The 13,891-nt window shown below is 37.7% G+C and overlaps 1 protein-coding gene across 2 annotated transcripts in view; it reads right to left on the bottom strand.

The window, feature by feature from the left end:
* prdm6 (PR domain containing 6) overlaps positions 1–7,378 on the bottom strand; it is a 143,749-nt gene extending 136,371 nt beyond the window's left edge. The window contains exons 1-2 of one of the 2 annotated variants that reach the window (XM_063490440.1): positions 6,923–7,378; positions 6,646–6,766 (exon numbers count right to left, since the gene is read on the bottom strand). In XM_063490440.1, coding sequence (XP_063346510.1) covers positions 6,646–6,766; positions 6,923–7,378 — 577 coding nt within the window. Of the gene's footprint in view, positions 1–6,645 lie in introns of both variants that reach the window. The other variant, XM_063490438.1, reaches the window with a different exon arrangement.
* Between the last annotated feature and the right edge of the window lie 6,513 nt (positions 7,379–13,891).

The raw sequence follows: 13,891 nt of genomic DNA, 5'->3' as shown, positions 1-13,891 counted from the left end.
AACTTTAAGGTGCCTCTTTCAGTCTCCACAGTTTTTCTTATGTCACTCTGATCTTCAGCAATAACTGTAAGAGTAATATACACTTTGTGTTATTTCCTGACTTTCTGCCATTACAAGCATCAAAGAGCAAGAAATCTGAGTTTCTGTGACTTCTCTTTGGCAAAATCATCACATTTGATAACAGCTGTGGATGTTAATAGCACAGCTGTGAGTCCAGAGGAGATGGGACCACACAGTGAGGCTTCTACTTACTTCTTCTACAACCAGAACTATACTGCTACACTTTTTAACTCATAGTTATCCTCATTAGATTAGAAGGAAGTGGTTATAGACGCAGATATTTCTCTCAGGATTTTGCTGTGAGACTATAGATATTAAGCGGACACAAAAATAAATCCTGTTGTTTTATCATGTCTGCTGCTACACGTGTAAAACACTTTTTTGTTAGCTATATCAACTGTCATGTGGAGTTTGTGGTAAGTCTTCTGCCTCCTAGTGGTCATAAATGAGATGGTGCAGCTTTAATCTATTACATCAAAGTGAATTGCACACAGATATCCTGCAGCATCTTTAATGTAAAGCCAGAAATACCTTCTTAAAACAAAGGCATACATTGCATTGAGTGTGTAATAGTTTGTCTTAATTGTCTAGATGGTATATAAGAGGTGGATGCTATGAAGCTACACTAACGTTGTCTCCACCACCATCCTGTTTTTTAAGCTGGAAGTGATATTTTGGGCAAACAGGTGTGCTAATTTACAAGCTAATGCTATTTCACTCACCGACCTGTATTGACTGTACAGCCGTCTGTCTTAGCCCGGACAATCTCATAACAGAGATTTTTAAACTACTGTTGGCTAGATGCTAAAATACAGCTGCTAGTGGTCTTAACACCTTATGACTGTGTATTTAAAAATGAAAAAATAAACACGCCCATGTTACAATAAAAGAAATTTAGCTTTTTAAGTACATATTTCACTAACATTAAGAAAACAGAGGGTGAGTCAACAGTTCATTTTGTTTTTAATGTGTATTATAACTTTCTTTATCTTATTATTATACATAATTTTTATTAAGTTATTTATAAAATGAGAAATTTACATCTTATTTAGGTATATATTGGATTGAAGTTTAGAACCTTTTAAAATAAAATGATTTATTTTCAGTCAAATTTGCATGCCTCTTGTTTGTTTTTGAAGAAAAAGTCTCCAAAATATGAAATTAAAATATGACTACTTCATAACAACATTTAACAATGCATATAGCACAATTCACTTGATGCAGCTTTAATCTGTTTATGTAAAATAATCATTTAGATTATTAAAGAAAAGAATTCCAGCTTTTTATCATGTCCTTTGGTAGAGGCAGAGTCCAGTTAAAAACTAATAGTTGTTGCTGTGTTAGGGACAAATTCAGACTCCAAAGTCAGTATTTGCCCAAAGAGTGAGGTTTATAAGTGAATAAATATATATTTCTGTAACATATTCAGTATTCCTGAGTTTGTCTTCCACTTCGTAGTGGTCAGAAATCATTGTGGACATCTTAAAAACACAATTAGGTAGAAAAACCTTTCCCTGTTTTTGGTTCTCCTTTATTAAAAAAAATAAAATAATAAAAAAATAAAATAAAAATGCTTGTACAATCATAAAATATATACATAAAAACTATTCACATTCTGTGATTCTTTTCTTTTTCTTTTCTCAAAACCATTTAAAAGACAGAGGTGTCGTCCTGTGTCCAGTCTGGGAGGTCTACATTTTATGTGCATACATGTTAAACATAACAGGCTTAACTGCCGTACTTTAACTACGAATTTCATAAATGCAATTATTTATTTTTCTTCACTTGAATTACATCGATGGCAGAATATCAAGGTCTTTAAATGATTTTCTAAGACAGGTCTGGTTTAAATCTTTCAACCCTCTTTATTTCTACGATTGATCATAATCAGAAAAATCAGCTCTGTGAGGTCTTTCTGAGCAACATCAGCTCTTACACAGAGAATAATTGTATCTGGAGCTCTGTAATATGATGGCTTTTTGTTTTTTGTAGGAGAAACACATATCAAACACAGGAAATACTGTCATGGTTTAATATTAAACATGTCAACAAACCATGACATGTTTAGATTTTAAATATTTAATGAAAACCACAATCTTTTACTAACATGCATGATTCTGAATCCTTCTCCCTGTATCAATGTAACCAGATGAGACATAATCCAGGCAGCAGTCACAGCATGCTGCCTTTAAAATGCGATCGCAGCATCAGTCAGAACTCTATGCATGTGATTTTTCAAGAATTGGATTTGCACAGAGCATACGTGACGTACTGCTTGCTCCTCGTCTTTACAGAAGGTTTGAATTTCATTTCAAGCCTCCCATTAGCACTTAAAGACAGTAAACAACAACTTGACCTGCAAGCTTGTCGGTTAGAGAGAGGTTAAAGTGTGATTTGCATTTAATATCTGTCACACAGTATAATTTGTGTGCTAAAGTTGTTTTGAGTGACTCCACACAAACTGACAGAGGCTGAAAACCAACATACAAGCAGTCAGAGGTCTGTGTGTGTGTTCAGCCGTTATTAAATTACTGTAAAACTGGCAGCTGGTATTAACTCCAGATGTAACTCGGAAGAACTGATCTGTGTTTCCTATCAAAGCAGAATGCATCCCAGCTGGCTGATAACTTCCAGCCATACGTTTTGCTGTTGGGAAATCGACATAAAGCTTGAAAATTTATGTATGCACTTATTGAACATAAATTCCAGCCTCTTTATGTTTTCTTTCGGTTTGTTTTTCCACTTCTGCTCAGTCACATAAAACTGATGTGAACATAGATGACTTAAACATCAAAAGGACTTTGGGAAATATGACTGGAATTTAATTTGATTTTCAAATTATTAAATTAATAACTAAAAATGTGTATATTTAGGCAATAAACCAAAGGAACTAATTGTATGCTAATCCGCCAGCATGTTAGGTAAGTCTGCTTGATTTATCTGTATTTTTAGCTTGTAATAGCAGCAACAGATGGAAGAATTTGTCATTTATTGATCATTTTGTAATCTAGAAGTAGCCAAGAATCTGTGAATACTAACATTATGATTTTTAAATACAAAGGAGTCACAATCCAAATGTTTGAGAACATTTTGACTTGTCATCTAACAAACTCACAAATTTTGGAGCATTTAAAGAACTCGGTTTACTCACCACGAGTAGTTTTACTCAGTCTGTTGAAAAAAAACAAAAAAAAATCTCTTTGGAAAATATTTTTATAAAGTCTTAAAAACTACCTCAAATGATGTCACAAAGGCATCCTCGTGTTTATCCTGGGTTAGAAACTTCTAACAGAAAGCTCATGTAACAAAAGCGGACTAAGTGATGGGCTAATGAGAGGTTGTTCCATGGCATTATGGCAAATGTGGGATCCAGTGTTGCTGGACTTTTAGTTACACCAAAGATGGATCTGTGAAAGCTTCAAACTGTTTTAATAATTATTTAATTTAATAATCATTCAACGTTTGGAAAAAAAAATAACATCTTATGACTAATCAATCAATTAGAAAATAGTGAAAAAACAACAAAAAACAAGTGACCTTCTCAATTTCTTACATGCAAGAGGTAAACATTTGCAGTTTTTAATCTCTCAAAAAACAAAAGAGTGACATAAAAATTTATGTCACTCAACAAATCATTGCAGTCAATCATTTTAATAATAACTTCATTTATTTTAAACTGTATCAACATATGGCGAGCTAGACCCCCAGTCAGTCCCGCATTCTGTTGGTGGATGCTTTTTACATTTATTCTTCTATTAGTGCGAGAGAGAAAAAAACATTATACATTTTTGAAAAATATTTATCTAAAGACATAAGAGCCCTAAAAAACCAAGCGTGAAAATCAGTGCCATAAATATTCAGACAGAACCTGTTAGCATAGCATAAATAAGTAAAAACGTAAATGGATAATAATTAACTATTATTATTATTATTATTATTATTATTATCAAACTGTAATTAATAATCGAGCTGTGACAGTGACACATGAAGGAGTGCGTATGTGACTGCTTTATCTACACCCCCACTCCACCCACTCAAGCACACACACACGCGCGCGCACACACACCCAGGAGACCTCAATACGACCGTGTTGGGATGATAAATAGCGGGCCGGTAGGCCGGTGGATCGATCCCCCCTCCTCCTCTCTCACTCTCTCCCTCTCTCTCCCCTCCACAAACACAAAACTATATACGGCAATTAATTCCTGCTTGTCCCTCCATCCCTCATCGGCCCTGCCGGCGCGTATCGACTCAGATTACTGCTGATGGTCCGTTTTATCACCGCGGAATATACGCGCTCACACACACACACACACACACACACACACACACACACACACACACACACACACACACACACAATCTGCGTGCTGTTTAGGATCGCTGCCATAACGCCTGAAAGCAGAAGCGGCGGAGATGAATCCCGAGGTTACGGCACAGACGCCAAAGCGCCAGATTACAGGATTATTACAGCAGAACGAGACAGAGCGGTGACGCTGCAGCAGCAGAGAGCACGAAGTTTAACGTTTAAAGCAAAACAGAAATAAAATGAAGTCCTCCTTATTATCCTGCAAATTCTGAACACTTAAAAAAACCCAATGAGATCCGACTGAAATTAAGATGGATCACGGTGCAGCCACTTTAAAGTCACCTTTTTGTGTGATGGGAATGTTCTGGAAGTCGGAGATTAAAGTCATCAAAAACGGACCTTTTTTAAAGCAGTGAGCGACAAATTCCTCCATAATGTTAGAAATGTTGTGAGGACATTAAAATAAAACTGCGCCATAGCAAAATAATAATAATCGGGCAATAAATGATTAAATTACAATAATAAATAAATTCTGACTGTAATGTTAAACTAATGGCAAACAATGCGATTTCAAAAACTTAAATTACGCTTGAACAAATCTGTTAAGTTCAGGATTTAACTCACTCGGTGAAAGTTTGATTATATTCATTATATGCACATCACAACAGAAAACTGAATCACTGATATATATGAAATTAGAAGCATTTTTCTGGGTATTTAAGTGATTTCCTGGGGTAGATGTCAAACTTTCCGAAACTTTAAATCAATCTCCACGTGCACAGCGGCTGTTTTCAGCGCTGAGCCTCCACCGGGAAGTATGCGTGTGTGTGTGTGTGTGTGTGTGTGTGTGTGTGTGTGTGTGTGTGTGTGTGTGTGTGTGTATTTCTTTTAACGGGACGTCCCGACAGCACTGAAGAAACGCACCTCTAGGCCAGACTGGCGAGATTTTAACCGGCGTATTCGTGCGTCTTTTACGCATGACAGCGCCTCATCGATATCTGTGTATACGTGTGCGAGGATTCACAGCCGATATCGAAACTGGAGTTTAGTCGGCTTTAGAGTGAAAAATATCCGTTTTTAAGGCGGATGAAGATTGTCTTTTTTCGAAGAACACAAAAAAGTAAAAGTGAAAAACCATTAAAACAAAATAAAACTAAGAAAAAAAATCTCTAAATGTTTCTATTTTTTAATATAAAATTTTATTACTTTTCGGGAAATAATCCGCAGCTTTGACCGGAATGAAATGACAGCGCACTCTAATAAACACCCTTAAATGGTGCGTGAAGGCCGACAGGTGCAGAGAAAAGAGGCGTTTGTATTTTAACATAAGATCCAAATGGACTCTGGTTAATATTAACTGTGAGCTGCAGGACTGCTGCTGTCTGAGAGCGTGATCCCAGGCCAGGCTGCTGACCTTTGACCTCTGACCCTCCACACGCCAACCACCATCCTCTTCTTCCAGCTCCTACTGTCCAGCACAGCAGCTGTCAAACCAACTGTAACGTTTCACACAAGTGCTGCATGACATGCTTTAAAACTGCAGTGAATGAAATTAAATCTTACATTAGTTAAATCATGTTAGATTTGCTTGTAAACTTAAGTTACAAGTTTAGTGCACTTTAATGACCAAATAAATCTGAAATTATGTGCAGTTTAAGGAATGAATCACATGTCGAGTGGTGGAAGAGATTTAAATACATCATTTTATTGGGAATCGTCTGTTTAAATTATTGTAATTTTAAGAGGTTGTTTAGGTGGAAACCGATGCTGGCAGCATGCCACATATGTGTGTATTTTGAAAGAAACGCCGCAAAACAAAAGAGAAAATTATTGTGGTCAAAAAGAGCAGACGTTATGTGTTAATTTATCTTTAAGATTAAAAAAGAAAATATTTTAAAAGATTAGTTATAACTTTTCAAAAACTAGTAAAGAAATTTTTTGCAGTAATAATACATAAATATTCATGAGAAATTATAGAAATAAGCAATTTTTTAAAATAAAAAAATTTAATTAGCAACACTCAGTGGTTAAACATTTTATTAAAAATATGTTATTTTAGTTGTAGTAATAGGATTAAAAAACACCTGAAACGCTGAGCAGATGATTTTAAGCCCGACAGAAACACTACAGTGTGATTATAAGTAGTTGACAGTTAAACACTGAGTACACCACAAGGTCAAAGGTCATGGTCGAGCGCCACAGAAGGATTGTTAGAACTGAAGATTACAGGATTGCGTCTCTAAATAAAGCGTGTGTGTCAGTGTGTGTGTACATACGGTTGTTGAGCTCTCCCGTGTGGTTGCTCAGCGGGATGATCTCCATCCTCTGCTGTCCATACAGATAGTAGTCCAGCTCCTCTGCCGTCAGCTTGAACCTCGTCGCGGTCCCTTTGCCGCCCTCCTCGCTGCCTCCTCCAATGCTGCTGCTCTTCACACTGGACGACACCACTCCCACTCCCACCCCCACCCCTCCGCATCTCTGCTCTTTGGCCTGATGGAGGAGCCCAGCTGCTGGGTTGAGCCCCTGCGGGTTCTCTGGAGGGACCACCACCACTAGGTCTCCTCCTCCGCCTCCTCCTGGTCCTCCTCCTCCTCCTCCAGGACCTCCAGGTCCAGCGCACACTGGGGCCAATGCCTGCCCAAAAAGTGCGATCTGCTGGGGCACAGGCAGCTGGGAGAGCCCTGCGTTGGTGGAAATGGAGATGGAGGTGGACGGAGTGAGGGCCGCTGCTGCTGCTGCTGCTGCTGCTGCTGCTGAAGAAGAAGCTGCTGAGGAGGAGGACGTGGAAGAAGAAGAGGAAGAAGTGCAGTGCGTGGAAGCCAGGAGGTGGCTATGCAGGCGGGACGGGCGCACGGTGTCTATAGGGATGGAGAGACGGTCAGGTGGGGGCGGCGGAGGAGCCAGAGGAGCTTTTAGCTGAGCCTGAGGGAACAGCTGCTGCCAGTGCTGCAGGTAAGACGGGTCCACCTTAAGGAAGGCCGAACCGCTCGGGTCGCCCGGCTTCAGCATGGCTGTCCACTGACTGCTGAGAGGAAACATCAGAGAGAGCGGCATCAATCATCAGGATCAAAAAACACAGAGAAACATTCAAGAGGTCAAAACATGAAGCGCTGAACATGCAGGGGCTCCAGTTTGTTCACTTCAAACACGAGATATACAACAAGTGTCAGATTCACTACAGACAATTTTTTAATTTTGTGTTTAATTAATTTTTAACATATTTAACAACTTTAGTGAGACATTTATGACTTTTTAAAAGATAAAATCAGTGCCTTAAGTTACTGCGTTTTTACATAAATCAGTTTTCAGGAACTTAAGAGAGAGCTCGACTCCAGAACTCAACTGATGACCGATGTGCTTGCTTGATTTTTTTTCTGCAGAATTCAGTCTCATTGCTCATTTCAAAATCTACAACAGATCACACCTGATTCACACTTTTTTTTTTTTAACCAGAAAGTGTTTTGTTTCAAACAATTTCTTTTCTGATGATTCATCCCAAATCACATTTGTGTTAAATTTGTGAGCACATTAAACATCAGCCTGCTGATCGATAATGTTTTTTTTCCTTTACTTTTTTCTTGTGTTTTGTAAAAATTGTAAATGTAAAATGGTGCAAATTGCATTGAAATGTTTTAGGTATAAAGTTTAAAATGACAATTTATCAACATTACATATAGTCTGAGTTTTTTTTATCTATAAATTTACAAATCAGGTGTTTCACTTTTCTACAACTTTGATTGCAAACCAAATCTCAAATAAATATGTTTCACAGTCTGGCTTCTGCGCTCCTTCCAGTCACCCTAATGTATTTTTAGGCTTCAAACAAGCTTAAAAGGATAAAGTCCGATACAAAATTCCAAATTTAAATTTATATCCGTGTTTATATTTAAAAAAGAGTGGGAGGGTCATGCTTCAGATGTTTTAGGTGATCTTGCTGACTTTGTTCAGTCTTAAATACTCCACTGGTTCAACCTGAAGCCTTTCGCAGAGGAATTTCAAAGGTGGATGTCCACTCTGGTGTGTTTTTTGTTTAAAAAAAAAAGAAGAAAATCTGCAGATCTAAGTTCCAGTGGTAAGAATGAGGTACGATTCTACACATCTTAAGAAGACATTATTAGAAAGTAACAGAGTTTTTATAGTGGTGAATATTGGCGAATATTAAAAAGAGGAAATAATTACGTCCACTGAAATGAGGAGACGTAAACGATGTACAAATAAAAGAATCTTCTGTATCACTTAAAATAAAACGATCTTATAACTGAATTTTTTGCGTCTATTTGCAGTTTATTTTTTTTCTTCTACGTTCTTTTTAAAAGTCGTGACGAATTAAGTCTCACCAACCAAATAAAAGCACTCAGTTTGGAACATAAACTTCGAACACCAATAAAACATCAAGTATAAACTGACTTCTGCCTCCTTCCTCTGCTCCGCTGTCTCTGTCTCGGATGGTTTGTTTTAGCGCGGATTTTACGCACACCGAGCGCAAAAAAACCGCGTTGGAAAAGCCAACAAAAGCCGTTAACGCACTCACGTTCACACTTTCGAGTAGTTTACAGTGTAAACCAGTTCGTGATGAATAGTATCATCTGAATAAGTGAGCAGATGATCCGGATAAGTCCCTGGAAGCTCGGCGATCTCGCGTGCTGATCGAGTCCAAGCAGAGGCAGCGCTCGGCGGGCAGAGACGCGGAGAGGCTCCGATAGGTTTTGCTTGGAGTTCCCTTTGATGTTTTCCCTTTCTTTTTATAACGTGAAAGTTGGCAAAGCGGCAAAGCCTTACAGTTATCAGAGTGTGTGCGGCTCCTGGGCGCCGATTTCCGGGCAGCGGTGGAAGGTTTGTCCCTCCTCCGGGCTGCGGTGAACCATCGAGAGGAGCCGGGACAGTCCGCTGCGTCCAGCGCGTCTCCGGAGCCAAAACTACCGGAGAGTGTTCTACACGAGTCTCTCTCTCCCACCCCCTCTCTCTCCACTTCCATTCACTTATCCTCTCTCCTCCTCTCTCTCCGCTTTTCTCCATAGTCTCTCTCTCTCTGTTTCTTCCTCAAATTCACACGTAACCTTTCTCTCTCACTTCTCTTTTCTCCATCCTCCTTTTTCTCCAAACACTCAGTTTTTACTATCTCCCTCCTTTTCCCCCTTTTATTTCTTTATGTCTTCTTTACAGTGCTTTGCTTCAGACTGGACTTTTTTCATTTCATTCAAATGATCTTTATTGACACTATGAACAAATGCCAATATGGTGAAAGCAGCACTGGCTACATGCAAACCTCTCTCATGTATCTATCAAAGGTTGCTGGTGATTTGTAGTAAATGACGATTTGAGTTTGTACAACTAAGCAGTTTTTCTTTAAATCAGTGCAGTTTGGTTCATCAAACCAGAGGTAACTGAAAGTTTTTCAAATATCAGTTCCGTATATATACTTTGTTATCCCGTGAGGTCATAACACCCAGTAACCCTAATAAAGAAATGCTGTTTGTTCACTGATGTCACTCAAAGCTGACAGAGCAGAATCATTCCACTTCCTACTCAGTGCCCAGCAGATAGTTCTTGATGTACAGAATCACAAAAGATTTATAGGTTTTTCCAAAAACAGTATAGATAATGGCTAAGTCATGCTAAAGTAAACATCTTTGAGCAACATCTTTGCAAATAGGAAAAAATAACTTTCTGGTGACTGGATTTATTCTTTTTTTGCAACTAGTGTCGGTGACCAACTAGTACCCCAGAGGTGAAAGGTGCTGCATGCTCAGCCTCTGGGGGACCACAACATGATTACACAGGTCACCTGGTGGGAGGCAAACTGCCATTCTACAGCAACTACATCACTCTTTGTGGAAGAAGTTCAGAATTTCTGTTTCAACTCTATGGGGTTCTAGCTAGATTATGAACATCAGTAGTGAAAGCGAATTTCTGAATTTTTGTGTATGTAGACATCAGCAGACTTAAGCTTTTAACAAATCTGCTACTAATGAGGTTTCACTGCAGCAATGGAGGCTATGTCTACAACCTGGATTCTCTATGTAGGCAAGCAATCACATTCATAACCACAAGAGGTCTCTTCTCAGGAAAGATTTTTTAAAATTCGTATAGTTTTTGAGCTTCTTCTCAGTTATTTTTCATTCTCCTCATTCATCCACCGAAGAACTTTCAATCTGTTTGTGTAACAATCTAAAATCTTGTTTTTCTGATATTTATTTTTATTTCTGATCTTATAGGTGGTCATTCTGCCAGTTCAAATCGCTCAGCTTTCATCCACTGTGTGTCTGTGTAATGTATGTATGTGTGTATGTGTATGTATGTGCGTGTGTGTGCGCACGTGTGTACGAGTGAAGATAAGACAGATTACAGCCGAGCTCATTGTGTTTTGGGTCTGACTTGTTATCCATGACCCCAAGCTTTCCCACCCGTCTGCTTCACAAACACGCACACGCACGCACACACACCTACACACACGTAAAGCATACAGTATGTGTGTGTACATCAGTCATTGCTGTGGATAAGAACAGCTAAGAATCAGCTAAATGCCTGAAAACGTAAATGTGTGTGTGTGTGTGTAAGTATGAGTGTGTGTTGTTATGACTGGCGTCGCCCTGACAGGACCCATTTGTCATCCTCGAGACCTCTGGTGGATTGATAACGAACAAAAACACAAACATAAGCGTCTGAAAATGAACTCTTGTCGGCTTAAAGCGACTTTTTCAGCATGGAGGAATGTGGAGCGGCAACAGCCCGTCTGATTGGCTGAAGCACAATTTCAGGGTCGACAGTAGCCAGCAGGGAAGCACAGGGTTGGTAGTTCAAATCTAGGGTCTTCTTACATGTAATTTTTCACCTCCAAGGATGTAGGTTCTTATTGTTAGGAGATTTTTTATTTTATTTGAAAATGCACTCAAAAAGGCAATTTTAATCACAACATCAGTAAAAATGTCCTTGTATGGTTGGTTGTTCAATTTGATGAAACAGGAATATTTTTTTAACAGTGAAGGAAGCCAGCAGCACTGCAGCCCAATCACACGTCTTTACTTCCTTTTTCAGTGATTTGTGTCTTGTTCTAAGGAATTAGCTGTTAGTCACTGCTGAAGAGTCAAATCGCTGGCATCACACTTCTTTTTAGATCTAAGGCTTTTCTTTTTTTTTTTGCATCCATCCACAAATGAACAATACTGATGAATTTTTAGTGCTGAGTTTTAATAAAAAGAAGAAATCCATAAAGCTGGGAAAAAACAACCTGAGCATTACTGTTTACATTTCAGTGACTTTTTAGACTTCCTACTCCTGGCAAAAACTATACAAATATACTAGTGAACAAAAAACATTTGGTGCATTTTACATTTTGAGTTTAACTGCTGGCCAAAAATGTCATGATCGAACTTATAATCGTTAATATTAGTTTTACACATACAGATTCATTTATTCAATGTTGATAAACTACATTTTACAATGCTAGCACTTGTCTCAGATTTGTTTTTATTTTATACAACAATAATAATGCACAAATATATAAAATTAAAACTCCACATTCCTGTTGGAGAATTACAACACCTCATAGTCGCATAGGGGAGAAATTCTTTTCATTCAGTTTTCATTCTTATCTATTTAAAAGTAAATAACTGCAGCCACAAAACAACATCAGCTGAGTTCTTCAGTCTATGAGCTGAACTTCCTTTGCTACACTGAGCAGGAAATTGCGCCCTCTACCAAATATGTTTATTTTGGTCCTAGCTTACTTCGCCACTAAATAATTGTCTGGGACAAAAAGAGCCCAGTGTGAGGAAAACTAAACCCCAAATGCACCGTTAAAGACGCCAGAGATGATCTGAAAGTTCACTTTACTATTTTTTTCTCATGTTCCTTATGTTCTGTTATGAATTATTGTAAGAATTTGTAATTTATCATAACACTACATTTAAATCCTGGCTTCCTCTTCATTGTGCTTGCTGTGTACAATAGTCAAAGAGCTACACTTTGTGCATTTGTTCATCATAGTTTTTTGCCCTCTTGTGTGTACAGACTGTTGACTGATAATATATTGTTTTAACTTGTTCATAAACATTACCCATGATAAGATAGTGGAGGTATTTCAATGTGAGATTAGAAGATTGCACATAAATAACACACCGCTTCTGTCATGTTTTGGTTGTCATACTGAGGTCATTTGTGGTGTTAAATGAGAAAAACTTAAAAAAACCATACAAAATAATGGTAAATGTGAATATTATTCATACTAACACTTGTTATTGTCATTGTCAACTGTTTAATTTCATCTTTGAAAATGAATTTTTAGCATTTATTTTCATCCAGTTACGATATTGTAACACCATTCATTGGAACAAATTCATAATATTTAATATAAAGGGTTTTTTTTTTTTACATTAGCATGACTCCCACTTTTAGCTGAAACTGAAGCTGTGGTGTTTGTTTTTATCATTACAAATGTAACATTGAAGCAAATGTTCCCTAACCAGCAGATACAAATGATGAATTCATGGTGCTTTTTATTCTAAATGTACATTTCTTATATTTCTTCTCCATCACCAACATTTTTAGTTCATAGTTTTGATTCGTCTCCATAATGCCGCGGGGGATTTTCTATTCCAGACAGAATGCATAAAGAAAGAAAAGAAAAGGGGGGGAAACAGAGCAGGAGTAGAATTAGGTGTTTTCATCCATTGATTAATGACTTTCTAAAGCAAAGCACATCGAAAGGAGCCGGACGATCAATAAATTAACTGCCCAAATTCATCATTTTCTACAACAAAAGCTAATTATTTAGACGGCTGCAGGAAAGGAAAAAACACAATATAAACAAGAGTTCATTTAGCAAAGCAGTGTATTCCTGCATGTGAGAACATTGCAGGAATGCAAGAGGAGTTTCATTTTCAACAGCGACATGGAAGCAGTTTAACTTTAGATTACAATTATTTAAAAATCATTCAAACTCAAATATGGCTGTACAATAACTGTGCGCAGTAATGTATATTAAAGGATAAAAGATAAGTGTAAATAGAACCGATACAAATGAGTGGCAGCAGACCTCGGACGAGAATCATCCTATGAATGTAGCCATCCATGGAAAAAATGAAAACTGTCCACTGCAGTTACCTCCTTTGATTCTCATGCTGTACTTTTGATTGTTGATGTATTTTATTCATTTATTTATCTATTTGTTGATTTGTTGTTTTCTCCTTGGCACACGGGTACATCTTAGGCCCCTGAGGGTTCTCATCTATATCAGAAGTTCTGACATCATCTTGTTACCTAGCAACTACCTAGCAATGAGCTAAAATGGCCCATTTTCGGCATTTATTCAGCTATAACCTTATAAAAACATTGTATCATTTTTATTTCTTAACAATAACATCTAATTTTTAAAACTTCTCTCAGTGTGGTTAAGTATATCAATTTGCCAACAGCACAAACAGGCCAAGCAATACTGTAGCAGGGGCATGCACGAGTGTTTTTTGAAAAAAAAAGATTGCTTATAATAAGATGTTTGAAATTAATGAAGAGAATAAGAGTCTT

Source organism: Pelmatolapia mariae, linkage group LG12, assembly GCF_036321145.2.
Source record: "Pelmatolapia mariae isolate MD_Pm_ZW linkage group LG12, Pm_UMD_F_2, whole genome shotgun sequence".
Classification (NCBI taxonomy): Eukaryota; Metazoa; Chordata; class Actinopteri; order Cichliformes; family Cichlidae; genus Pelmatolapia; species Pelmatolapia mariae.
Note: the sequence above shows the minus strand (reverse complement) of the source record. Positions and strands in the feature narration are given on the sequence as shown.